This window comes from Podarcis tiliguerta (assembly GCF_965153285.1).
Source record: "Podarcis tiliguerta genome assembly, chromosome: 2".
In the NCBI taxonomy this organism is placed as follows: Eukaryota; Metazoa; Chordata; class Lepidosauria; order Squamata; family Lacertidae; genus Podarcis; species Podarcis tiliguerta.
In genome coordinates, this window is record NC_139535.1 from 84,474,829 (window position 1) to 84,501,859 (window position 27,031).

The 27,031-nt window shown below is 40.7% G+C and overlaps 1 protein-coding gene across 4 annotated transcripts in view; it reads left to right on the plus strand.

Moving 5' to 3' along the window:
- Positions 1–27,031, plus strand: part of B3GNTL1 (UDP-GlcNAc:betaGal beta-1,3-N-acetylglucosaminyltransferase like 1) — a 162,087-nt gene that overhangs the window by 45,713 nt on the left and 89,343 nt on the right. Inside the window, exon 1 of one of the 4 annotated variants that reach the window (XM_083428428.1) lies at positions 18,055–18,283. The exons of 2 other annotated variants lie outside the window; for them this stretch is intronic. In XM_083428428.1, the coding sequence (XP_083284554.1) occupies positions 18,260–18,283 (24 nt within the window). In that variant the 5' untranslated portion in view covers positions 18,055–18,259. Of the gene's footprint in view, positions 1–18,054; positions 18,284–26,059; positions 26,080–27,031 lie in introns of those variants that run through there. One more of the 4 variants, XM_083428427.1, reaches the window with a different exon arrangement.

Genomic DNA, 27,031 nt, shown 5'->3' on the forward strand with positions numbered 1-27,031 from the left:
GTGGTTTTTGTATTCAGCAAGGCTGATTGCACTGTCTTGGACTTTCTAGACTCTGCATTATAGCATTTATCTTTCAAGAACAGCACCCCTCCCGATCTTTCTTCTTTCTTTTGGCTTGTTTTCAGGGATCATATAAACTTGCTTCAAGGCATCATGTTTATGGCAAATGCTTTTTTAAAAAACAGAGGGGACAGACATAACAGTTGCAATAAAATAGATGATGGCACATGCATTATCTAAAACAATATTCCATTTGGGTTTTTGTCATTTGTGGTTTTGAGTATGGAACATGGATGTTAGAAGCATATTGTAGTTTGGTCAGTTAATGCCCTCCTACTCATGTAGTACTTGAAAAGTTAACATCTGTGTTTATGAAATGATGATATCGTGAGATTAAATATCTTGGCTAAGTATATGAATTAAATTTAATGACCAGTGTGGGAAGTAGATGCGGCCTTTGCCTGGTCTTCTATTGATTGTGACATATAGGGGTCAATTTACATGGTGAATTGGTGAAGTCCTCTGACTTTTTATGTAGCCTCATGAATCATTTTTTTATCAAGGAAACTTAAATATTTCATGAAACATTACGGTTGCGAAATGAACATTGAGCAATGACAGAATTAAGGTTACCAGGTTATTGTGGGGGCATTAAAATGAATCCCCCTCTATTGAGCTTCTAGACAATCCAAAGTACAGTGATACCTTGGGTTACAAACGCTTCAGGTTACATACACTTCAGGTTACAGATTCCACTAACCCAGAAATAGTGCTTCAGGTTAAGAACTTTGCTTCAGGATGAGAACAGAAATCGTGCTCCCGCGCCGCGGCAGCAGCTGGATGCCCCTTTAGCTAAAGTGGTGCTTCAGGTTAAGAACAGTTTCAGGTTAAGAACGGACCTCTGGAAGGAATTTAGTACTTAACCCAAGGTACCACTGTACACATTTGTTAAGGGCATATGAAGTGCTCTGTAGCACATGGTCAGAGGTGCAGTTAGTCCGACATTCAGTTCTCACAGTGGCCAATCAGATGCTTCTGGAAAACACTTGAGCAGGACATGAGCACAATAATACTCTCCCCACTCATGCTCTTCAGCAACTGACAGCCCAAGGCCTTCCACCTCTGATACTGGAGGTAGTAGAGCGATCATAAATGATAGCCACGGATAGACAGATTCAAGGAAGATAAGGCTAACTGCCTTTTAAAGCCCTCATAGTTGGTGTTCACTGCTCCATATTGTGGGAGCAAATTCCGTAGTTTCACAATGTGCTGTGTGGCAAAGTACTTCCTTTTGCTTTCTTGAGTCTTTGAATATTCAACTTCGTTGGGTGACCTCAGGCTCTAGCATTAAGTGCAAAAGACAAAAGCGGCGCTGTGGGTAAAAGCCTCAGCGCCTAGGGCTTGCTGATCGAAAGGTCAGCGGTTCGAATCCCCGCGGTGGGGTGCGCTCCCGTTGTTCGGTCCCAGCGCCTGCCAACCTAGCAGTTCGAAAGCACTCCCGGGTGCAAGTAGATAAATAGGGACCGCTTACTAGCGGGAAGGTAAACCCCGTTCGCATCCTGAGTAGAGCGCAACCCGCATATGCGCATGCGCGGGTCGTGATTCGCCGCTTCCATGCATATATGTGATGTTATTTTGAGCGTCTGCGCATGCGTGAGCGGCAAAACCTGGAAGTAACATGCTCTGTTACTTCCGGGTCGCCGCGGAGCGCAACTCGAAACTACTTAACCTGAAGCTACTTCAACCCCGAGGTATGACTGTATATGGCTTCTGTCATCATTTCATGGGCAAAAATGAACAGTTCACAAGGAAATTATAGTTTATAATGGATTATTGTGGAGGGGGGAAATGCAAGGGAATGTAGAATAGACAAAGATAGGCAAATACAAATGTGGGTAAATGCAGTTATGTATACTTAAAATTTGGTTACATCTGAGAATGAGTTAAAGAGATAAGCCAAAGACTCTGCAGAAGCACAAGTAACATGCTATGCACATGTTCAAGGAATATATTCTGCTCCTGGGGACGGGGCAACAATGGGCTTCCTTGCGTTATAGAGTGAAAGGCCTCTTGGTGGTGGGTGTTAAGAGTTGGAAGAGCAGAGTTCATAGGCAAAGATGCAATATGATAAAGTGTTGAAATATAGGGTGGATAATTAGAGGGTAACCTAAGAGTCAAGAGAGTGCTTTTTGAGAAGCGGGGCATGGTGTCATGCTTGAACACAAGAGGGAAGAAGCATAAATAGCTGGATAGGCTGAGATGCAGATAACTAGGGGCATGGTAACCCGAGTTGGAAGGAAACGGGCTCATGGGGGGTACATTAGAGGTTCAAGAAAACAGCTGAGAAGCAGTTTCTCCTAATATTATGCATTTTGTATCTTATTTTCACCAATGTATTCATTTGTATGCACACATTCCCCCTAATATATGCATTTTTGTAAACATACTTGGGTTGGAGAACTGCATAGCAAACTTCAGAGAAGTGTGAATTTTGAAAGATGGCTGTGTTTCAGTTCTCCTGTTATTTCGGAAAGCATGAATTTCATCAATTTAGCTTTAAATGCAAACTGAATTGAATTTCTCATCCATCCCTACTCCAAAGTCCCTCAGCTGTGGTCAAAGAGATAAATGTGGAATTATGCACTCCCTTCTTCCAGTATCTCTCTCCCCGCTAACCAACCTGAACATTCCCCTTGCTGTAGTTTACTGGCCTTCTCTGTGGTGATTTTTTGGAGTTTTCCCTAGGATTTGAAATAGAAAGCTAGTTAGGGTTTATTAAGGTTGATGTCAGTGCCAGTATATGCCTGACATGTGGTTAAAGCTAGCTGAAGAAACAAGTGGTGGATTTTATACTTGTAAGGAGGGAACATTACATGTGTACTGGTACTTCCCTTTGTATACTACATATTGTTCTTCTGCCTTGTTTTCTGGGATTTCCCACTTCAGGCAATACCATATAGATGCTTCCTTTCTGGTTTTTCAAGGTTCTTAGAGTTGTGTGTCTTCCAAATGTGGATAATTTATCTAGTTTTGTCAGTCATGGTTCCCCCCGCCCCCGCTGATCTCTCCCTCCTTTTCCACTTTAGTTTGCAAAAAAATTCACTTAGCTGGCTGCATTTTCTAACACCACCTCCTCGGTTTGCTTATCTGCTGATATTACTATTAGTAGCTTCAGCAATTTTTTTTGTTAAGGTGCATAAGAAGGTGAACGGCATGTTTGTGGTGTAATCTAACTGCAACCTCCATTCAGGGTACTTACTGGAACCTAAACGGGACTCTCTTGTTTTCTAAGTGTCCTATCTTACTTCCTGTCTTGCCCGTCACATTGCAAGGCTTTTTCATTGAAATCTCATTTATTAAGCTTCCAAAAGGCACAGAAACTTGTAAGGGACTCCCTAAGAGCACGTTGGATTTGAATAGAAGAATTCACTATGTCCATCAGACAGCAGAGAGACTGCCTGACGCCAGAATGAGATAATAAATTGTGAGAGGGTGCCTACTGAAGATTTTGCAGGGGTGAATAATTTTCATGCCATGTTTAAATGATGGTGGTCGTAGATACACGTTTGGGGTTGCTTAGTGTACAGCTAAATATTTGTCCAAGCCTGTTCAATACTTTTGTTTACTTTTGTGTGTTATTATGTTCTTACTATGAATGAATGTAGTTCATTCATATCTACTCACTGAGATACAACTTCAGTGGCCCAAATGAGAAAATGAAGGACTAAAGTGGAGAATAAGTTCTGGCTGGTGAACCAGGTTCTGAGCTGCTCTTGTGTCACAATCACCTGATATCACCATGAAATCACACGTTTTAACTTCAGAGGAAAGAATCAGGAGGACACAGTTCGTTTGAGTTCATGCTGTGCTTCCAAAGAAAAGCAATCATTTCCCTGGAAACCTTTGAATTTAGCCTTTGCATCCCTGACTTGAATTCAAGTCAAGGGTGCAACAGAAGACTGCAAGTCCTCCTTATGTTAGGGATCTGCTCCACTTGGGGTCTTGTGTTGGGAGCTCCTGTATGGAGGCATTTGGTGCCAAATTAAAAAAGTGCTTCCAATTGTTCCTTTCTAGCCATAGCTTTACATGCCCCACAAATCATGTCAGGTGTAGGGCATGACTGGGCTCAAACTGCTCCATGGGCCAAATTAGTACACTGGTGGATCTAATTTGGGCTGATTGCTGTAGGTTCTCCGTACTATACCTATGTCAGATTCTGACTCTGGTTTGTCAAATCTTGTCATGACAAACAACATTACAAAAGTTGTATTGTTCTCTGCCATTGCAGAGAATGATGATTGAACTTCTCTTTGTAGCCAAAACACATATTGCTACCTTAGCTTTATGCTATCATTTGAAATGTGACCTCAGTCTGAGGAAGCTACAGTGGCCTACCTGCTAGGAAGCTACTGAAGTGGATCTGCCCCACCCATCAAGCTACGTTTTGCTCCTCTCCTTCCACTTCTGTGACAAGGAATCCTCTCTGCCTACTCTCACTTTTTGTGAAGTGAAGTTAAACCAGTTTAGCCCTGGTGATTCATTCGTGCTGGGGCTTCTACCTACAATGTTTTCCAGTGCAGTGGTATGTTAATTTCCCCTCAATCTGGTGTAGAATGATTATGTTGTAAAGAATATAGCTAACTTTAAGGGATGAGACTAATATATTACCAAAGGAATAGTTCTGTTTATAATTTACTCTTCAGAAGAGAATTGTGTGCTCATCTAACTTCCTTGAAGAGGTATTTATGAAGCAGTTTCTTGTCATGTTGGTTACTTGGCATACTCGAAAACTGAGGATAAGCTTCAAAACTGGTTATATTATAAATTAGGAGGCAGAGAATTGAAGTCCAGAGTGCGATAATAATAAACCTGGTTTGCTTAGGATACTACTTTGTGATTTTTTTTTACATGTCCTTTTTGCATATAATAAATACATTAAAGGGAACTGGATAGAGACCTTTTTCTCCCTCTCTTACAACACAAGATCTTATTGATTGGCAGTAAAATTGATTGGCAGTAGGAGCATGACCAACCAAAGACAGGGTAGCACACAATGCATAAGATGTGGTTGTAGCAGGATAGGTCTATCAAGAGCACTTGGCTATGATAATTAAATGGAGTCCTCTGGAGCATAATGGGCGGGTGTGGGGGCTGCAGGGGGTAGGGAGGAAGGGGGATTCCATTGCATCAGCTAACGTGATGTTGGATATCACCCACAGGAAATAAAATAGCATGACATTTCATTGACCTTTATGAACTAGTGCTAAACAGTCCTGCTGAAGCCTTCACTTTATGACGGTAAAACGTCTGTGGATCAAATTGTAGAATAATAATGGAAATGTAGAATCTTATTTTTCTTTGGGCCTCCACTCCCTGCCAAAATGCTTAGCTGACAATATGTGTCATTGGCAAAGGGCATGTTTTCCCATTTGGAGTTGATAAAGCCCAGATAATTTTGAAGCCTGAAAAACAGCTCAGCGTCGGAGGTTAGATCAAAACTATTTCCAAAGAAAATCTTCTTTCTTCTTTGGAATGTTTTTATGTTTAAAATAAGATAATACGACTTTGCCCATAGTCGTAGTCTGTGCGAGGCCTGCTGGTTGCTGGCAAAATGCTTTTAGATGATTTTTGGCCAATATTTGAGTAATATTTAAGGTAGATTTGCAATTGCAGTAATAGAGACTTTCCTTCAGTATAATTGTGAGGCCAGAATTATGTGTTAGGGCCATAAAAAGCAAAAACCTAGCACAGCCTTCCCCAACCTGGTGACCTCCAGGATTTTTAACTATCATCACACCTTGCTGATCTGGGCAGGTTGGTTTAGCATCATCTCCTCCTCCATTTGGAAATGACTCCTTTGCTGCAGTTGGTGGAGCTTTATAAGGTAAAGGTAAAAGGACCCCTGACCATTAGGTCCAGTCGTGGCTGACTCTGGGGTTGCGGCGCTCATCTCGCTTTACAGGCCAAGGGAGCCGGCGTACGGCTTCCAGGACATGTGGCCAGCATGACTAAGCCACTTCTGGCAAACCAGAGCAGCACACGGAAACGCCGTTTACCTTCCCGCCGGAGCGGTACCTATTTATCTACTTGCACTTTGACGTGCTTTCGAACTGCTAGGTTGGCAGGAGCAGGGACCGAGCAACGGGAGCTCACCCCGTTGCATGGATTCGAGCCGCCGACCTTCTGATCGGCAAGTCCTAGGCTCTGTGGTTATACAAAAAGCACAAACTAGTTTTCTACAATTTGATCTATTTAACCCAAATGCAAACAAAAAAACCAGGTACAATTACACAAGGGCCTGTCTTAAAAGATGCCGTACATCAAGAGGGAGCAAAGGAGGAATTGGCCGATGGTTAAAATATCACTGGTAGGAAGACCAGGGTTGAAAGGGTCTTTGAAAGTATGGCATACTTTATGGATGGTCCTTAGTCATTGCAGCATAACTGCCAAAAGACCTCTCACACACTACAACCATTGAAGTTGCTTTCGAACTGCTAGGTTGACAGGAGCAGGGACCAAGCAACGGGAGCTCACCCCGTCACGGGAATTTGAACCACCAACCTTCTGATCAGCAAGTCCTAGGCTCTGTGGTTTAACCCACAGCGCCACCCGCATCCCTGGTGGAGCTGTATATGGGTTTACTAATATGCATACCTGAACTTAGCCGTTCACAGGAACTGACTCCTTTCCGAGGATATCCACTTTTAAATTGATACATACAGAAGAAATGTTTGTTAATTTATGTTTCAGCTAATGTGCATATTTACGTTATTGGGTTCTTATGTTATCTGCTTTCTCAGTACTTAATGGAAAACCTCAATAAACAAGTATTTAAAGAAGAACAACAACACATGGAGAGTGTGATGCGTTAGCTTGTCTCAAAGAAGCCAATTTAAGGAAGTAGGAGAGAGTGTAGACATATTGAATCGATAGCCTATGCGAAACACACCTAGTCTGTTAACTACCCACGCCTCACCCCCTGATGGGCTTGTCTCTCCCCATACTAGGTTGACAGAGGTTTCTTAGATGCAGTATGGAGTTGGCAGTGTGGTGTTGCAATTACTGCCATGACACATGCCTATCTTTAATGCAGGGGTGAGGAACCTGTTGCCCCCAACAGCCCCAGCCAGATTGGCCATTGGATGATGAAAGTTGTAGTCCAACAACATCTGGAGGGCCACAAGGTCCCACCCTGCTTTAAGGAATCTGCAGTCCTTAAAATGAGATTTGTGAATAGCTGCTTTATAGGCCAGAGGAAAGGACACTGTGAGGGAGCAGCAGTACAGGCAATTTTAGTGGGGGATATACAACCAACCCTTAAATATTTGCATGATTATATTGTTTTATATCAAAATTCAATGTGGATGTTATAGAAATTATATCAGTCAATTTCACACTGTGATACCAGTAGTAGCAGCATGCTTGTCTGAAGGGTTTTCATTATGAAACAATAAAAGGAAATTTGTTTTATACTTAAAAAATACCATGCACTGTGTACTAATTGGCTTCTTCAGGAACATTGCTTTGTCAGGCATATTGAAATTATCCCCCCCCCCCACAAAGTGTTATTTATATGAGGGAGGTTGAAGAATGCATTGAGGAGGAATCCACAGAGTGGCAGTTTTAAAGAGTATTAGTCAATTTTAACTGCAGAACAGGAAGCTAAATAGGATTGATGGGGCTTTCATTTGCATATGGAGTCAATTAATTCTTAAGCAACCTTCTAACAGTAGCTACTTTGTGGAGCTTGGAAGAACATATTAGCCCTCCTTATACAACTGTTGGAATGTATATTATAGAACTGAGTCCTTAAGTGTGTTTAAAGCCAAAAAACAGAACAAATTGAAGAATGTAATTTATTAATTTATTAATAGCTTTGCTTGTTAGGAAAGCTGTAATCAGAGTGCAGCATGAATATATTTACAGTTATTGCTTTATTAGCTATGTAAGTTATTCTACGTTATTTCTATATCTAAAGTTTTCACTTACAAAAAATTGTTTACTGTTGCTTTCTTAATTAATGTGGGACAATAAACTATAGTTGATTCTGAAGAGGTTTTTTTTCTTTTTTCTGTGTAGATTTTCTATCATTCCTGTTCCTGAAATTCCTATTTAATTTATAGAAATCATTTGAGCTGAAAATATCGAGCATCAGCTAATGTACATTGTGTGTCTACATTGCGTTCGTCATTTTGACCAAAATAAAGAGAGAACTAAAAGTAGAGTATGGCGCAATATGTGTTCGGACAAAACTTTCTTCTAGTAGTTGTAGTTGTTGTAATAGTGGAAATATTAATAGTGAGAAATCACTGTATGGGGTTTTTTTTTGGGGGGGGGAGTTTGTTTCTATGCCACCTTTTTCACCCGAAAGGTCAACAAGGTGAAACATAAAGGTTAACAATAATAAAAAAATTCAAGCAGTTTGGCAGATTACGTTGCTGGGCGAGCTCATAAGAATCTTTATTATCTTCCATATGTGGTATTCAATTGCTGGTGTGACAATAAATACAAAGGAAAAATAAAATGATACACACGCCCCTAAACATAATACTACAATTATGAACATGCTTAGCCAGTTGGATCACTGTCTCAAATCGAAGATCAATGACACAAAGCATTGCACTGAGTTTTTTTTATTTAAAACTGGCATGAATTTTGGGAAGGGATGGTGTGCATGCAGGAGGAGGAGAAATACCAAACTTGAGTTATACCAGTCTGTACATTTAGTTCTGATTTCACTTTCATCTGCCCTGTCTTGGCTATGTGTAGCTATTGAGCATAAAATATTATTGGGAAGTGTATATAATAAATCTGTAGACGATAGTAGGGTTCTTTCCATAGGAAGAGTACAAGCTGTGCTTTCAGGGCATTTCCCAGAATAAAAGTCTCATGAATAAGGCCCTCAGTAGTTAACAGTTAACAGACTCTTGGGCTTTTCCAAGTTGAAAATGCCACCGGGGATTGAAGTTATTATGCAGGCACATGAGATCAGCCTGCTCAGTGCTGTGGGTGTCAGTGCTCTGCATGTAGTAATGTTTGTTCTTCTTTCTGCCAGCTGCAAAGAATTCAAGGCCAACTTCAAGATACAATGAATTTTAAGACTGCAGGGGGTTTGTTCTGTTTTGTGATACAGTTTTCTGGTAAACGGTCACACTGCTTCATTCCTATTCCAGTGGCAGTTAAGGACTAAAATAGAGCGGTTTGTATTAACACAGAGTTCCATGCTTGGGTTTGGCCACATTCATGCGCTGTACTTATTGTGAGGTAGATTAATTAAGATTTTGTTTGTGGCATAGGCACCAAGCCAGTTACTGTACGCTATGTAACAAATACGGAAATACACAAAGGGATTTCCTCTCTTTAGTCCACCTGCCACAAAGCAAATATCACTTTGTGTCTTTTTATTATGTCTTTTTGCGGCGTGTCTTTTACAGTACAAAATAATTACGGGACATAATACTTGCATAGATTTACGCTTATAGAAGTAGTTTAGGCTAACAATGGAATAGTAAACTTTTAATCCTTTCAGAAAGTTTTGACTGTTTTTTTGGAAGGAGCTGAGCCAATAAAAACAGAGAGCAGCGTTGTGTGACAACTGGAGTCTAGCTCTAGGAAGAGAGAAGATAAAGCTTTAAACTCAGTCTCCTAATGCCTGTTTTTGGCTCACAACTAGGAGCTTTTCCATTTCTCTGTTTCACCACTGTGCTTTGTTAAACTTACCAAATCAATGCCATTTCCCTCAAATTTATAGATTTCTTAGTTCCAGCTTCCCTTATATTGTTATTTTAAAACATCAAGCAACATTGCAGTTTTCCTTCAAGTTATGATTTTCCAACATCTTCCTCCTGTTAGGATTGGTTTCTCAGATGTTTATGTGCCAAGAAACATCTAAAATACAGACTGCTTTATCAGCAGAGCCATATCTGTTTTTCAGCTTTATTCTCATTTTTTCTTGTGTTGAGCAGTGAGTACACATGACTAATGTACTGTTCCCTGCCCCCTGAAAAGTGCCTCCATTTGGAGACCTTTTAAGGCCAAGTGAGGTGTGTCAGGTTGATCAAGGTGAACTTCGAGATCAGCCACATCCCCATATAAAGCAGTAAACAGGAGAGTATTTTGCTTTACCTGTAAAGTGAGTGTTACTCTTAAAAGATCTTTTGAATTCCTTGTTTATATATGGACAGGGCATTGAAAAGAAACATGTCTGTCATGTTTAGTTTGGCCTGTATTGATTTGTGTGGGATCATTTGTTTTGTGACCTATTGTAAAATGTAGGTTCATTCTCAGGACCGCCACCTGCTTGGATGCTGCTGCTGCCACTTAAGAAGGGTGACCCTGGTGCTGGTCCTCCTCTGATGAGTGCTGATGCTGGCCTTGACCCAAATTGTAGTTGTTGCTTTCTATAGAAGCAAGATGATTGGAAGAGGAGAGAGGGATGCAGCTGTAGTCATCGTTTTATTTGCATCTTTCTTCATAGGTCTTGGGTCTGAAACTGCCATATGATGAACATACTACTTCTAATATAACATTTAAAACTGAGCCTGACAATTCAGCTGAGACCTGATTCAAGTATACCCAATCTTTATTTTTTACAGTCTGCTTCACCCTGAAGACTTAAGGCAGTTAGTAATTTTAAAGCAGCAAATACATTCAAATGAAACTCACACAGATTAAAATATATTAGAAGCCTCTCTATCAGATTGAGTTTTAACCACTGAATTTCACCAAAATATTGCAGTGCTTTTTTTTATTTAAAAAAAATATGCTTGGGTTCTGCTGAGTTCCCCAGAAGGAGGAAACTATGTAAAGACAGACACCCTCTGACAAAACATGGCCTGTGCCAAAAGTACTGCTTCAAATGGTTGCAAAATTAAATTTATTATTTTAACAGCAGCAACTTATTGCTGACATAGCCTAAAAGATAACATTATGATTTACTAGTTTCTTTAGAATCTGTTGCCTGCTTGTGTGCCTCCCAGTTTGTGTATTTCCCTACCTCCAACTCTTTCCACTGGCTGATAGTTTCAAAAACGCAGCAAAAAATAAATTCTAGTTAATCAGGACAAAATTGAATTGTTATATTATATTGAAAGTTGTTTTAAGGTATTTTCCAATCCTCATCTCATGTGTGCCCCATTTAAAGATTTTAATCAGTGTCCCTTTCTTGTTTAAAATTAAGACATTCATTGCTAGAATGGTAAAATCTACCTAATTCTTAATCATCCTTGTTGATGTGCAAATGATTTGCTTATGACCATTTTGTGTGGAACTGTCAGAGAAGGCTTACTGAAAATGAGATATATTTATGCCCAGTATGTACCGGTACCTCTTATCTATCCATCAGTTATTATCAAAGGAGAAGATTAAATTTGGTACAGTTTATTCTGATGAGTCTGTAATCTACTTCTCATTTCCTTTTCCTTTGGCTAGATGCAGAACAAATAACTGTGGGTTGATTTATTACTTTTCTGTGTATTCTACAAACCATTTTCTTCTGCGTTTGTTTTATGATAGTATCTTAGCAATGTTTTGTGTAAACACTTGAAACATTTTAACACTGATTATTTGTACTTCTTTCTTTGGGATGGAGTCTTATATTTAGGCAGATATCCATGTATCATAGCCTACAGCAGCTTTTCTCAACCTTAAGTCCCCAGATGTTGCTGGACTTACAACTCTCATCATCCCTGGCTAGCAGGACCAGTGGTCATGGATAATGGGAGTTGCACTCCAACAACATCTAGGGACCCGAAGGGTGAGAACGATTGGTTTACAGTAATCTGAAGGAGAGATTGTATGACTGAGGCCAATGTGCTGCCATACTAAACTTTTTGTCTCCCACCATTTTTACTTTAAAATATTGCTAAATCTTTATCTCTGGCACATTTTCTAAAAAAAAACAACAGAGCTGCATTTTCTTTAGCAGGCTTTTATGTTACTGAAGTGTGGAATGATATGCCTTAAATGTTCAGCAAGAGCACAGTGGTTGCCTCTGTGCCAGAGCTTCACACTCAAGGAATTCTCTTCTCAGGGTGGACACTTGCTTTTTCTGGCATTCCATGAAAGGTTCCAAACTCCATGGGCATTAAAGACTCTCCCGTTGACTTTACGGCAGGAGCCTTCTGATGCAGCAGGCTTCATACTTGAGGGCTGCCTTGTCATTTTTCTTTTCTTTTTTCTATGGTTCTGGGAAAGCTGGGGGTGGGTCCGTTCCATCAGTACAGACTGTTCTGGAGAAATCTACCTAATTAAGATTAAACATCGGTTTACTATCTTTTGGACATGTTGTACAAAAAATGTTCTTTTAGCATACAATGGCACACCTCTTCCTACCTGTGTACATCCCTCCAATGTCCATGCAGCCAGAGAAAAGCAACAACAACCCAGCTGAGCCAGGGCAAAATGAGGAAACAGAAGTGAACGATGAGTGTTGCATTCTCATGGCTTTTGGGGTAATGTTTGTTATGATGGTTGGTTGTGATTTGCATATGTTATTAGAATTAACTTCTCAGCAAACGCTAATAACAAGGAGAGGCAAATCCTCCCTCTCCCACCAGGGAGTGGAATCAAACACTAAATAAACTAGGCAGGGGGTTTCTGTATCATTTTGCAGTGCATTATAAAATGCAACCTAGGATCAGGCCTTTTTTTCAGCTGGAATTTGCGGCACCTCTCAGGTGGGCGCTATTGCTATTCTAAGAGAACAAGGGAGGCGTTCATGGTGAATACTAGCACCTCTTTTTCTAGAAAAATAGCAGTGTCTAGGACCATCTCCTGAAAGTACTGAGCAAAACTACAAGCAACTTTCCAGTATTTGCATTTTTAGCCCCTTCAGTGGCGGAATCAACAAGTCCCAGTATGGACAAAACATCAGTGTTTCAATTCAGACACATATCTGGCTGTCTTCATGGCTATTCCTTTAGCTCTGGTACTTTGTGAAGCCCAAGGAAAGGTACTTTGTACCACTGAAAGCAAGTGAGGTGTATGCTAAAGCTGTTGTAGGCCTGTGATATGTGATTGCACCATTAGTTAGGATGTGCTAGAGTCTAGATTACCAGCTTGATCATACACTGGTATGTACTGATTCACTGCCATCCCATAATGTAGTTCGGATCCGCTGAGCATCAGCATGTAGCTTGAAGTTGAATCAATCTGCATGCTGTACACAATAAGCAATAATTGTCATTTGTTTGTGGTCAATGAACTATTCACTGAAAGGCTCCAAAAACCGTTCAACTGATTGGCACTGATTGAAAGCCTGTGGCCTGGAGGCAATAATTATATGGTTTATTTGGGGGGAAGAAAGCTGCACCTGCTTTATATTCTCTTGTATAAATGAACACAGTCATTTACTTCTGTGGCAGGAGGTAAGGGAACTGCAGCTCATGATGCTATTTAGACAAAGGCAAAACCTCCCCCTGCCCCAGGCAGCAAAGTCAGTACTGGCTGGTGGTGAGAGCAGGTTTTGCTCCCAGGTCACCTGTGCTGCTGACTGCAATGGCTTTATACTTCCTGTGAACTGCTCCCGTTAGCTAATGCAGCAAAACATTAATTGATATAATGGGAAAGATTAAAATGCTGGGTGGGTTTTTTCCAATTCGTGTTTTTCTTTGTGAAAGAAGATGACACATATTGATTACAGGAATGAGGAAAAGGTATCCTCTCCTTGATCTGGCTGGCTGGTAATATGCACTGTTGTTAATGGTAACCCTAGATATCCCACTTTTAACCATGGCTTCAAAACGCTTCCGTTCTTGCTCTCCCATGATGTCCTTTATCTCATTTTCTCAAAGTAGGGTAGAAGTATGAGAATCACCATCCCCCAATGGAAGAATGGAAACTTTTCAACTCCTTAGCTTTTGGGGAACTAGTCTTTATTCTTTCTGCATCCAGACCACCTCATAGTAATTACTATAAAACAGTAAGCGTGATGTTCTAGGCCAATTTTGGTACCTGAGGTGGAGATCCCGAATCTCAAAGACCACCGCAACAGCCAACATCTTTCCTCACCTTCTTCCTGCTTGTAGAGCGAGTCAAGCGTGCAAATAAATGCATTGTAATTAGTGCATTCAGCTTTGTGCACTTGGCTATATATATATATATATATATATATATATATATATATATATATGGAAAGGGGATGGTCTGGAAAAAAGGATTTTGGCAATCCTACCTGCCATTGAACCCAATGTGTTTTGACTATATGTGGTTTGGCTTTATGCGCTACCCTGGGAACGTAACCCTCATGTAAGTGGAAAGTTGCCTGCATAAATGCAGTCTTCTCTCCTTCACTTTCAGCCTTTCAAGCAGTTAATATAGGATTGTTTCATTCTATCCTTGTTTCTCAGAACATGTTCATGTTTACCACAGTTAACACTTGATTCTTCAATTATATTAATTTCTTCCTCATCGAAAGAGACTTTTAAAATGAGTCTTCAGATGAGCTGTCTCATCTTGACATATCTGGCTGGTAATATCTTAATCACATGCAAACTCAAGAAATGGCAGCAACACTTTCACAGTTCTTTTCCCGTCTCCATCGCAAAGTCCTTGGGCAGGGAAGAGGTTATAGGGCAGTGGAATCCCTAGCCAAAGTGGATCCTGGCAAATCGCCCAGAACAGCTGTTCCTATTGGCTGCATTTTTCACTAGTATGCCCTGTAAGGATGTTGGACATATCATCAGTAAACGCAACCAGGAAAAAAGAGTGCTCCAGATTTGAAGCTGCGGCGGAAAAGGAACCAGAGATTGGGGGCTGAATGTGGATCAGTACTTTTGGCAGTAGATCCAGTGCTGTCCTGACACATGAGAAAGGAACAGCTATGATGGTGGAAAGAGGGTTACTTTTCCAACAGCCACATGTCTTTAGCTTGGGCACATGATACCCCTTACATGGAGCTTTCTGTGTAAGATTTTAAAAGGTTACAAACAAATATATCTGTTCAGATATAAAAGGATAACTATCAAGTTTATGTTCAGGTCTGTTGCCACTAGGAAGAAGAAGGTGTATAAAACCTGCAATTTCTCTACAATCAAAGGCTGCTACAGAAGTCAGAATATCTTGATCGATAGCATGTGTTTTTGTGATTGTGATTAAGTACAGTGGTACCTCGGGTTACAGATGCTTCAGGTTACAGACGCTTCAGGTTACAGACTCCGCTAACCCAGAAATAGTACCTTGGGTTAAGAACTTTGCTTCAGGATGAGAACAGAAATCGTGCTCCGGCGGCGTGGCGGCAGCAGGAGGCCCCATTAGCTAAAGTGGTGCTTCAGGTTAAGAACAGTTTCAGGTTAAGAACGGACCTCTGAAACGAATTAAGTAGTTAACCCGAGGTACCACTGTATCGCTCTTTGATTTTAGATAAACTCAATTTACCCACCTCTTTTTTAGAAAACATTCACTTCCCACTTGACAGGGAACACTTTCCTTAAGCCAGGCATGGCCAAACTTGGCCCTCCAGCTGTTTTGGGACTACAGCTCCCATCATCCCTAGCTAACAGGACCAGTGGTCAAGGATGATGGGAATTGATGTCCCAAAACAGCTGGAGTGCCAAGTTTGGCCATGCCTGCCTTAAGCAGTCCAGTCCGCTTCCAGTGTTCAACATTATGTGATCATTTTCCTGTGTTGCAAGGCAGAGAAACTTCACTATTTTTTAAAAAATAGTTACTCATTCTCAATTGCTTACAAACTTCCTTTAAAGTATCATCTAACGATGCATTGTTTTATAGAGGCTTGGAGAAGAGAAGTAGGATTTAAGCCCCATATTCATAGGTCTTAGCATTTCGGTGTGTTGGGAGAAACATCCATGCATTTATGCTGAGATGAGCATTGCTCAGTCCAGGATCAATCTCAGAGCTGTGCAACAACATGCAGGGCTGGGGGCCTGGAGTAGTGGTGGGCAGACGGGGACAGCGTGGCACTTGAGATCATGCAATATGTTGAGAATGGAAAGAGATGGAGGAAGATCCTTTCAGCAGAGAACAAGAAGGTTGGATTTGCCTTGTCTTCAGCCAGTTGAATTACATTATTCACCACTACAGTTTAAGTTTTTCAACTGCAGAGTTCTTTTAATAAACATTTTTTTTTATCACTGTAGGATGGAAATCTGTGCGGATACTTCGTGCTGTGAAGTCTGAGTGCGCACAGCTTTGGTAAACAGCACAGAGTGAGATTGAGTATTTGTAAAATAGTCTCTTTGGGGATAGGCTGATGAAAAACACAAAGAAACATAGCTGAAAGCCTGATGCAGAGGACATGCCAGCAGTGTAGCTGGATAAAGTAGTGGTTTAAAAGTTGGCAAGGAATGAGGCTATTCAATTAACACCTTCTTTTTTGAGTGCTCTAGACATGTATATTGGATGAAATAATGTTGACTAGATATCAGAAAGGCAAGAAGGCTGCTTATTTCTTCTCCACACTCTTCTCCACAGTGTCAAATGGTGTCTCCAGATATTAAAGGGTTGTTGGTAGGTCTTAGGTTTTGTTGTATGGAGTGGGAAATCTTCTGTACATCAAGTTAATATTCCAGAACAATACCTCAATTTATGCTAGTTCTCCAAAAAGTGAGGCACGTGCAGCAAAGTGATCAGTAAAGAAGAAATAGCTATTTTGACAGATCCATGCCTTTCATTTAACCCAGAAGCTACAGTATTGGAATGGACAAAGAACATATTCATGTAGCGTTTTTTAATTATTATTACCAGTACATCCCAATTTTCAGGTGGGCACAACTGATTGTTAGTTGATGACAGAAGCTGTATAGGAGACTTGTCCTAACAAGCAATAATTGTGTAATTAGGGGCTTTTAATCAAGTCATGGAATTCTAATTCATTCTTTGCCTTCATTCTGCTGAAAGTTAATATCATCCTCATTGACTGAAATCCATCAGCAATCCTTTGTTCTCCAAACCCTTTGCAAGTGCTAGTGGCGCAGTCGACCTTTATTTACGTACAAGGCAAACAAGTGGTAAAAACTGCACTATGTCAAAAACTAATATCCAAAAGCAGTCGAAGGGTGCATCTTGTTTAATCCTTGCCACCACAAATAGCCAAAAACTGCATTCCAAAATCGTATTTTGGGGAGTGTTTCAAAAGTAAAGAAAAGTGAAATCCTTTACAGGAGTTTCCTGAGCAAATGTGATATTTAAGAGCAAGAAATACGTGAAATGTTAACAAACAAGCAGTGCTGAAGGTCCCTAGCATTATGGTTTTGTAACCCTTTCTGTGTTTGATTTCTCATAGAACTGAAAAATGTAGTGCCCCATCCTTTGCAACCAGGGTCATTGACAGGGTGTGTCACACGTGTAACAGGCTTTAAGCATGCAGGGGCTCCAGACTCTTAGCTTTCATTTAAGAAAGTAAGTCATTTGGACATTTGTGAAGAAAGCTAGAAAGCAAAGCATGCAGGCACCATTCTAAGACTGTAGATGGAGAGAAGCTGCTGTTGTTAACCAGTTAATCATGAGAGAGAAAAGATGCAGAGCCCTCAAATATTTCATTTCATCCTTGCTTTACACAATCTGCCATTGTTATAAACCACCACTCCCCCCTCCCCCAGTCTTCATACCTACTTGCTCCCATGCTATTGTTGTAAGCCAAAAATGGCTTATCTTCTGAGTTTATGCCCATAAAACTCAGAGACGTAAGGAGTTAGGAGTCCATCTTTGTTTATTGCAAAGCAATAGGTTGCAGTCAGATTGTTCTGCGAAACTGAACCATGCCCAATGGTCCGGCAGTGGTATTTGTAACATTTCAAACAAAGCATTTCAGTTTTCACCAAACAGATAAATCATTACCTCATTTCATGTTTAATACGCATGCGCAATAGGCACTGGCAATTTATGGTGATTCAGGTTTGATTCTTACCAATTTCTGTTGGCTAAGCTTTGATTCCCACCGTGTGCTGTTACATTATATTAGTATGCATGTTGGGAACCTGTGTTACGTGTAGCCATTTGCACAATGTAGCAACTGTTGTTCTAGCTTTGAGCTGCATCTTTGTGATTCACATATTAGCTGTATTCCTGCCCCCGGGGGGGGGGGGTGCAGCAACTTGCAAAATCATCAGTTTCATAAAGCAACAGGTCCCCGTAACTCCTCTATTAGAAGCGCACTCTAGGATTTCCAGGGGTACACATTATCACATTTGTTTTGGCCCTTTGGGCCGCCACCACCACACTATGGACACTGTTGTTGTGTAACCTGCCTTCAATTTTGCTCCCCTATCCTGCCCTGACTTCTTGCAAATCCAGCATTGCGATGCATCACTACAAATCCTCCAAGGTGGGTGCACAATGACATTATTACAATTTTTATTATAACAGAGAGACAAACTTGATATTAATATTTAGGCCTCAGCTTTCTGCTGAGGTTCTCCCCTTGTCTTTCCCCCTCATACCTCCCTTATCAGCTCCTTTTCTCTCCAGTTCCCCAACTGTCAAATTTCAACTGGCTCTCCCTCACTAACAAGTTTACTCTGATTGACTAGAATCGCAAATCTTACTCAGTCTTTCCTATCGCCCAGAGCAAGTGCAATGAATTTGCCTGATCCAGGCCCTGCCTAATAAATTATCAAAGCGATGGTTTCTCCGCTCTCAGAACCTGTCACCAAGCAGCTACTGCTAAACAGGCAACATATGAACAGTACAAGGCCCTGAACTTCGACAGTCGCAGAGGTCACACAATATATTTTCCTTCAAAGCACATGCATTAAATCATACTTTCAACATTTTTCCACACCATGTTATAAGCTAAACATGGTTGGCCATGTTTAGCCATGGAAGCACTTGTTTGGGTCAAGGGAATTCTGGCACAGCATTATCATATTGTAATAACAACTTAGCTTTCATTATTCTGTTGTGTTTTTCAAAATTGAGTGTGCATGTAGCAGTGAGTTAAAAGTTCAGGTTACTGGTGATATCTGATCTATAATACTTTTGACTTGTTATTTTTTTATGTTTGGAAGAAAGGCAAGGCAAGCTACACACATTAAACTAGTCTATTTATAAAGGAGAAATAAATTCAAGTAGGATCCTAGCACAATTAGCCATGTAAAATAAAGATGATGGATAGCCTAGATGACAGACTTCCTCAAGTCCAGATGCTTTCCCTCTGAACTCACTGGACAATTATTTTTGCATTTGCCAAGGAATATTTAGTGTCTTACAATGTAATTTCAGGACTTGCAGTACTATTGTATTATTCCAGATATTGCTATAATTCTGAGGTTATTGAAGAAAATCTGGCAGCTCTTCCAAGTGCCTTAAAAGCATTTTGTTGCAATATGAGACGTAAAATGGCCTTTCTGAGGGCATCCTTATCCTGTATCCAGATTCCCATCATATTTTCTTAAGCAGCAACTGTCTTTGATGCTTATTAGTTCTGTCTGTTGGATCTTAATGGGATTTTCTCCCATCTACGTTACCTTTGGTGGGGGGAACAGAGAAACTCTAAATTGTTTCTGTAAATTTGAAGAAAGCAGCAATATTCATTTTATACGTCAGTGCCAGATAATGAATGTGGTTTGTTGGCCTGACATGCCCAATGCAGGTCTTGCCGTACTGCCCGTTTCACTTTAAGCTGCTATTGCAATATGTAGGCACTTTGCAGATGTAGTTCAGGATAAGCACTTCTTTGAGTCCTGTCTGTGTTCATTCAGTATACCTGCGGTACATAAGCTCCACAGCATACATAGGCTGTTCTATTTATTACAAACCAATTTCATTTCAGACCTCCTCACCCCCATTTTCCCATTTACCTTGTCTGGTAATGGTAGCACGGAGGCACTGCTGTAGGTCAACTTCCCTCTCTACCTGTGTCTTTTGAAATGATGCTGTGGTAGCACCTCTGCACTCTGCAACATGTAGTTTTTCCAGGATTCTTGAGTTCTTTGGGTTTCAGTTATCTTGGAATCAACATCTCAGGACTCTTTAGGCATGCCTGGCCTTCATACAAAGAACTGGGGTGCTCTTGGGGAAAAGTCAGTTTCCCGTATCTCTAATGCCTGGAATATTCCAAGTTATTGTGCCTGTTGTCACAGGATAAAATAGGAAAGGCAGGTAAGAGTGAGGAGGGATAGGCAAGGAGGGAGGAGTTCTCATATTACAATTCTGGTTGGAAAAGAACTCATGGGGCTGCAATACTCATCTCACTTTATAGTCCAAACAAGGACATGATGGATTTGAGTGACATCAGTAATGCCATGATTTCTTGGCATACAAATTGAGATGAAAATGGTTCATTGAAGAGAGAATTTCGTCATCTGCTGCTGCGAAAACAATGAAGGAGAGGGGAAGAGAAAATAAAGAGGGAAACACATGCTGACTATAAAACATTAACACAGGAAGAGGCTAAATACTGCCGATTGATTATCTCTAAACTTTTTTGTGGGTATATTCAGAATTGTTTGGGATTTATAAATTCTTGGTTATGCAGAAAAAATAGAATTTCCACAAGGCAGTATGCCTGAAGTTTTTTATATGCATAATGCTTTCTTTAAGCAACTTGCTAGGTCTGGCAGAAATATGCTTTGCAGAAGAATTTTATTTCTAGTCTCACTTCCTGTCTCAGTGTTGAATTTGCAAGCAATTCTTTCAGATTATGCTTAGAGCAGTGTGACACACAGAGAAGTTGTCAAAGACTTCAGTGTTCAACAACAGTGGGCTGGTTGCTAAGGGAAGTGATGCTTTTGGGTGGACAGGGCTCAGCTTCTACTTCTATGACCCGTGGTATATTTATATCCCGTGGTATATTTTTCTGTCTACAAAATATTGCAATACCATGTAATATATATTAAAGCAAAGAAACAGCCCCCTTTTTATATGCTACATCAAGTTGTGTTTCAGAGTTAACTACCCATATGATAGAATTTGATACCTAAAAACTATGTTTTTATTTTGAAATAATGATAAAGCCTCTCCTCTTGCAAAGAGGGGAGGGGTTGTGGGCGGGACCTGATGTCTGCCTCATGCAGGGGGCATTGCCCCCTGCTCCCCCCACTCACCTGGCTGGCGCACCTCGCCCCAATTGGGTGGCTTGGAGGGGGCGGGGTTTGCAGCTCAACTTGCTGCTGTGCCAGCCATTCGGCCTCATTTTCCTCCTTCCCGTCACGAGTCACCCACCCTCCACTCCCTTAGAGCTCAGGGTTTTGGTTTTTCTCTTGGCCTTGCTATGGACCCTAGGTTGGTCGCCCAGGTTGTCCAGGGGGCCTGGTAGGAATTTTTCCATTTGGCATTAGGCCTTGTGGTTTTTTCGCCTACCTCGTAGCAATCGTCACAACTTTCTTGGTATGGGTGGGTAGGTTAGGCATTGGAATGTGTTTGTGGTGTGTGGAAGGGCTAGGTGTGGCCATCGCCTATGCCTTCAATTTTGGGTATTCCGTTAAAGGAATCCGGCGGTTGTGGATCCTGTCCAATGCCTGTGTGGCGGGGGGCCATGGCACGACCCTCGGTGACATCAGGGGAGAGCTTATAGTTGTATTAGCATCAACAGGCTCCACCTGCTGGTGAATAAACCCCCTTTTTAGGCTCACCCCTCTTCGAGTGGGTGGAGTCAATTGTTGTGATCCAATGCCTAAGCCAATACCTTTTCATTTGCTGTAATCAGTAAAGTTGTGGCCTTTTCCTGCCCATTAACCTTATATTACGTGTCCATGTGTCTTCATTTCACTAAGTGGGGATCGGGTCCTCGAACCACAATTGTATTTCTGTAGCTGCCTGCTCAATGGCTTTAGAAGCTAGAATGACATTTTTGCAGTTAGCTGTGTAATCTATTTTGAGTTGCACATGTAGGTGCATTGTAAACATGTTTCCCAGTCTTTTGCCGTAGAGTGCAAAACTCAGGATTACATGCTATTTCCCCCAGACCCTTTCTTCTTGTGTAAGCCTTAACTATGGCTAATTATAATGCTGTTAACTACAGTTAATGTGAATCCAGGGTTTGCTCTTTTTTAAAAAGCCAACTTTAAATTCCAATTAAAGATAAATTACGTTAACAGCTGTGGAGTCATGGGGATCAAAGCAGAATAAGAGCAAATGTTTTGTAGGATAGGAGAGGGCCTCACAAAAGTGCAAGTCGCATAGTGCTCTCTCTTCCTCATTCTCTCTCTCTCTCTCTCTCTCTCACACACACACACTCATTTAAATATGGAACAAATGAAGCTGTCTTACACCAAATCAGACCATGGCTGGTATGGTTCTCTAGGATATCAGGCAAGAATCCTTCCCTGTCCTATCAGGAGATACCTGGAATTGAACCAGGGACTTTAAAAAATGCAAAACATGCACTTTTACCACTGAGCTCTGGCCCTTCTTTTAATGTTAACACACAACTGGTTAAGAGATGGGCAGTGGCTTGTGTGCACTAGTGCATGAAGTTATTTCGGGCTTATGTATTCCTCACCTTACCATACGGTTGAACTGCAAACTTTAAAGCTCTTTTGGGGGGGGGGTGCTCGCAATCACCAAAATTACAAGCCACGTAATGACATTTCTCTCTTATATATAAAATCATAAGCATGTTGTCAGTTGCAGTTCACTTGGTCACAGGCAGGTGGTAGTTCATACTTCAGTGAGACAGCCTGCTGGGCCATCAACCTAGGCAAGGTGAGAAGAAAGAGGGGTATGTAGAATATAGGTACAGGTCCAGGAAATGTGAGGAGAAGGGAACCAGAAGGTGGAGGAGTGAGCAGGCAGGTCCAGGCAAGCCTTGGAGGTATGGTGAACTGAGGGTGAGGGTTTTTGAGCAAGGTGTAAAAGGGACAGGGTTGGTGAGGGAGTGGGGGGTAAACAGAGTTGGCAAGTGAAGTGATGAGGGGTGCAGCCCCTAGTTATGAATAAATGTATAAAATGAGATATTAGTGCTTGTAATGTCATTTTTTTGATAAATGTAGATAAATAGGGACCGCTTACTAGCGGGAAGGTAAACGGCGTTTCCGTGTGCGGCTCTGGCTTGCCAGAGCAGCGAGGTCACGCTGGCCACGTGACCCGAAAGTGTCTCCGGACAGCGCTGGCCCCCGGCCTCTTGAGTGAGATGGGCGCACAACCCTAGAGTCTGTCAAGACTGGCCCGTATGGGCAGGGGTACCTTTACCTTTACCTTTAATGTCATTTTTTATTAGTGCTGTTAATATTCTTAATACCTGTTTCTCATAAAGGAAGCTAGTAGATTTTGAAACTGCATACCTGCATGCATTCTGTTAGCTAATGAATTGATTTTGCAACTGTTGCTTTTAATTATGCATGTTCTTAGGGTTGGCTGGACTTCCATTTGTGTGCATGTGTTTCCTCTGCTTTCCCCCATGTTTAGACATTGAAAATGAGCCTTATGAAAAAGAGAATTCCCCCCAGAACAACCTTTGATACGAATGTGAGTTGTGGGTTGTGCCAAAGGCTTATATTTCACATTTGCTTTAGACTCCACGTCCCAGAAACTAGCGCCTTCCTGCTTTCAACAAGACAAAGTCTGTGTTGTGGGTAAAAGGTCCTCAAGGTATTCTTGACACTGCCATTCCTAATGGTTCCTTGTCATTTGTTGATCCATATGTATGGCTATGATCCTTGACCAGCTCCCTATCTTAATAGGAACAACCTGTGATGAGAAGTATATGGAGTCTTGAGATGTATAAGAAATCCATTCATCCACACACACAAAAATTGACCCTAGGGCAGGACCACCAAGAATGTACGGTAAATGAGTCCCCAGGAGTACTTCAGATGTAACAGTTCTCTTTGACTTGTTTTTACAATAATTTTTTACAATGTTCCTTATTTTATTATTTTATATATTAAGGTGAAATTGAAACTAGAGTGAGTGATGATGGCACACATTAACATTTGCGGGGATAAATTTGAGAATCCTGGAGTGTACCCACCCAAACATTACAGATGAGAATGTACTGAAGCATTAATTCATACGAAGAGATTTATTCTGGGTTTGTAAATTAATGTGATATTCATACTTTTCAATTTTTGTTTGAATATTTATAGGAGTTGTGTTTTAAAATGTTTGCCTCTTGTAAACCCCACTTATTTCTGAATATCTGTCGTTGGGAAGAACGAGTAACAAGTGAATATTGGATATAAAGTTCACAAATTCTCCAGCTTCTTTTTGTACACTCTTGGAGTTCCAGAGGATGATAGCAATAAAGATCTGGTTTCTCTGAAGACTCGGGATTATAAGGAACTATAAAAATAAGCTGTGTTTAACGGTCTCTGAGATTTATGAACACAAACTCTTCCTTTGGGAACTGGACTGGCTTCGTTTTACAACTGTAACTCTCTGATTGGCAAACTTATTTTCTCCCTATAGTCATAGATGGTATCTGATGATGCCAGAACCGAGGAGTAGTAATAAAGCAAGAGGCTTTTAGGGGGGGGGCACTGTTTGCTGCTAAGATACTTTTGTAAATGTAAAATTGCCACTGCCAAAGCAGGCACATAAAACAGTAATGGTGAAAATCCTAAAGTGATCAGTGGAGTCTAGTTAATGGTCTGTTAATTTGTGGCAACGTAATATCACTTGTTTGGATTGACATTCTTGTCTCTTCGTGTTTTTTTCTGTGGGATATTGAAGACATCAAAAGTGCTTCTTTACCTCAGCTGAGCATTTCTTTTGTTTCAAAAGAAAATATGGGATTGTATTCAACTAAGTTTTACTCAAAATAAACCCACTGAAATTAATGAACATGACCACGTTGGGTCAATTATTTCAGCAAGTACTTTGATAACAGCTTTGTTGAATAACACCTGTGAGTTCTTTTTGTTTGTTTGTTGCTGGAAGCCCCAATTTCACCACAGAGAACATATAAAAAAACCTCTATGGAAATACTTCATTTCTGTTCAATAAATGGAACTGTTAAGAGGTATTAGTAAATACATGATTACCCATTTTTGCAATGTCATTCTTGGATGATTTTTTTTTTTTAAAGAATTCCACAGACCTGCAGTGGTTCTTACAAGCATTCTTTCTCTCATGCACACAGCCAGATCCATGTACATGCATGTAAGCAGAGCATTCAGCTCCATTCATTCATTCATCCACACTCTCTCTCAACATCCCTCCTGTCTTTCCTAGAAATACCAGGGATTTCTTTAATTTATGAGAAGCAAATAACAGTTTCTGAAATGTCCAGTGAAGATCCATGGGGATTTCATGTCTGTCCCCCTCCACAGTCACTGGATACTTCAGCAACCTGGGAAATAAATTAATACTCCATCTCATTTCTTCTTCACCCAATCTCCCTGGAAATACCAAAGATCCCTTCTCACTCCATCACTGCATAATCAGTGTGTTTCTTCCTTCCTCTGAGCATGGAGGGAAAAGATTGGGGGAATAATAATAATAATAATAATAATAATAATAATAATAATAATAATATTTTTATTTATACCCCGCCCTCCCCAGCCAAGGCCGGGCTCAGAGCGGCTTACAAGCAATAATAAAAACAAGATGAATGATTACAACTTAAAAACAAAAGTAAAATACAACATTAAAATAATGGAACATTAAAATATTAAAATGTAGCCTCATTGTAGGAGGAGAAGGAAAAGAAAAAAGAAAGAGAGGGAGGGAGGGAAGACAGGAAAGATGCTTTATTATCTCCATTGTAGAACGGAACAGGCAAGACAAAGAAGAAATTATTTGCAGAAACACAGCTTTTCCCACTCCTCCTCTACTCGGACACATTCCCTCTATAGCAGATAGTGCACCATGCAAGTTTGCACCCATTTTTCTAGCGAAAGGATCTGTTTCTCTCATCCCATTTCCCTTCTTGGATCATTCCATGCTAAGATTATTATACAACTAATCCTTCAACACCTAGAACATAATTAATCAGAACCATCTGATTAAAAAAATACATTTGAAAAAAACACCCAGTTTCCTATTCTAAATTGCAAACTTTATCTCCACTTAACTGCTACTTGCTCATGTTGCATTATTATGTTTATCTAGTTTTAAAATCTAGAAATATGCAAGTGTTGCCTAGTCAGTTAATACTTTTTTTAGGATGTAGTGTGGGCTGCAGTGTCTGCATTTATCTCTGGGGAGGAAGTAATGAGAAGTTATGCAGAGTGGCTTAAGGTAGGTGGAAAGGCATGCAGTGAGAACGTGGGGGAGAGAGCGGAATGAATGTGGAGTGGTGAGAGGAAAGGCCGTAGCTGAAATGTGGGAGAAGGAAAAATGAGATGATTACTTGGGGAGGAAAAAGATAAGAGAGGGGGAGCTGGTTAAAGTGCATCAGATGGGAAAAGACAAACATACTGATGGTTTTTTGTTTTTGATTTGAGACAGGAAAGGGGGGTCTTGGAGAGTTGATAGAAATAAGTCGATACATCTGTCGAACGACTGAGAAGGAAGTAGGGAGGCAAGTTTAGGATTTGTGAGAAGGATATGAAAACGAAGTATTTAATAGCACGGAATAGATTAGGAATATTTAAATGAAAATTAGTTTATGGTTGCCATCAATTTTGAATTTGATCTTAATTAATTTTTTATAATGTTTTATAATGTTGCACTATTTTAGTGTTGTTAGCCGCCCTGAGCCCGGCTTCGGCTGGGGAGGGCGGGATATAAATAAAATTTATTATTATTATTAATTAGTACTAGGTTTTCTGGCCTTTTGAAATTATTATATTAAAATTGTAAATGTAAAGTAGAAATCAGTAGGATTGCTTGATGCAATTTTGTATGCATTGTTTTCTTCATCCCCATTTAATTCCACCAGTCTTATCTTAATGGCATCCCTTCTGTTTCTGGTGCTGGTCCCTTATGTAGACGAAAATGGCATCATCCTAACACACCATGGAGATATTGGTAGGTTGGGTAAACCACAAGGTTTGCAGAAGTCTCCGCCCCCCAACTCCTAATGCTGTAAGGGAAAGTGTCAGGAGCTCATCCTACACTCGAGTAGGACCCTGGTAGAGACACATGCTCGACTGGCATGTTCCCTCCTTCCTAGTCGATCGTTCAGGAGCTTCAAAAGCTTTATTCTGCCTGAACATCACAGCAACTGATGCCAACAGACACTGGCACA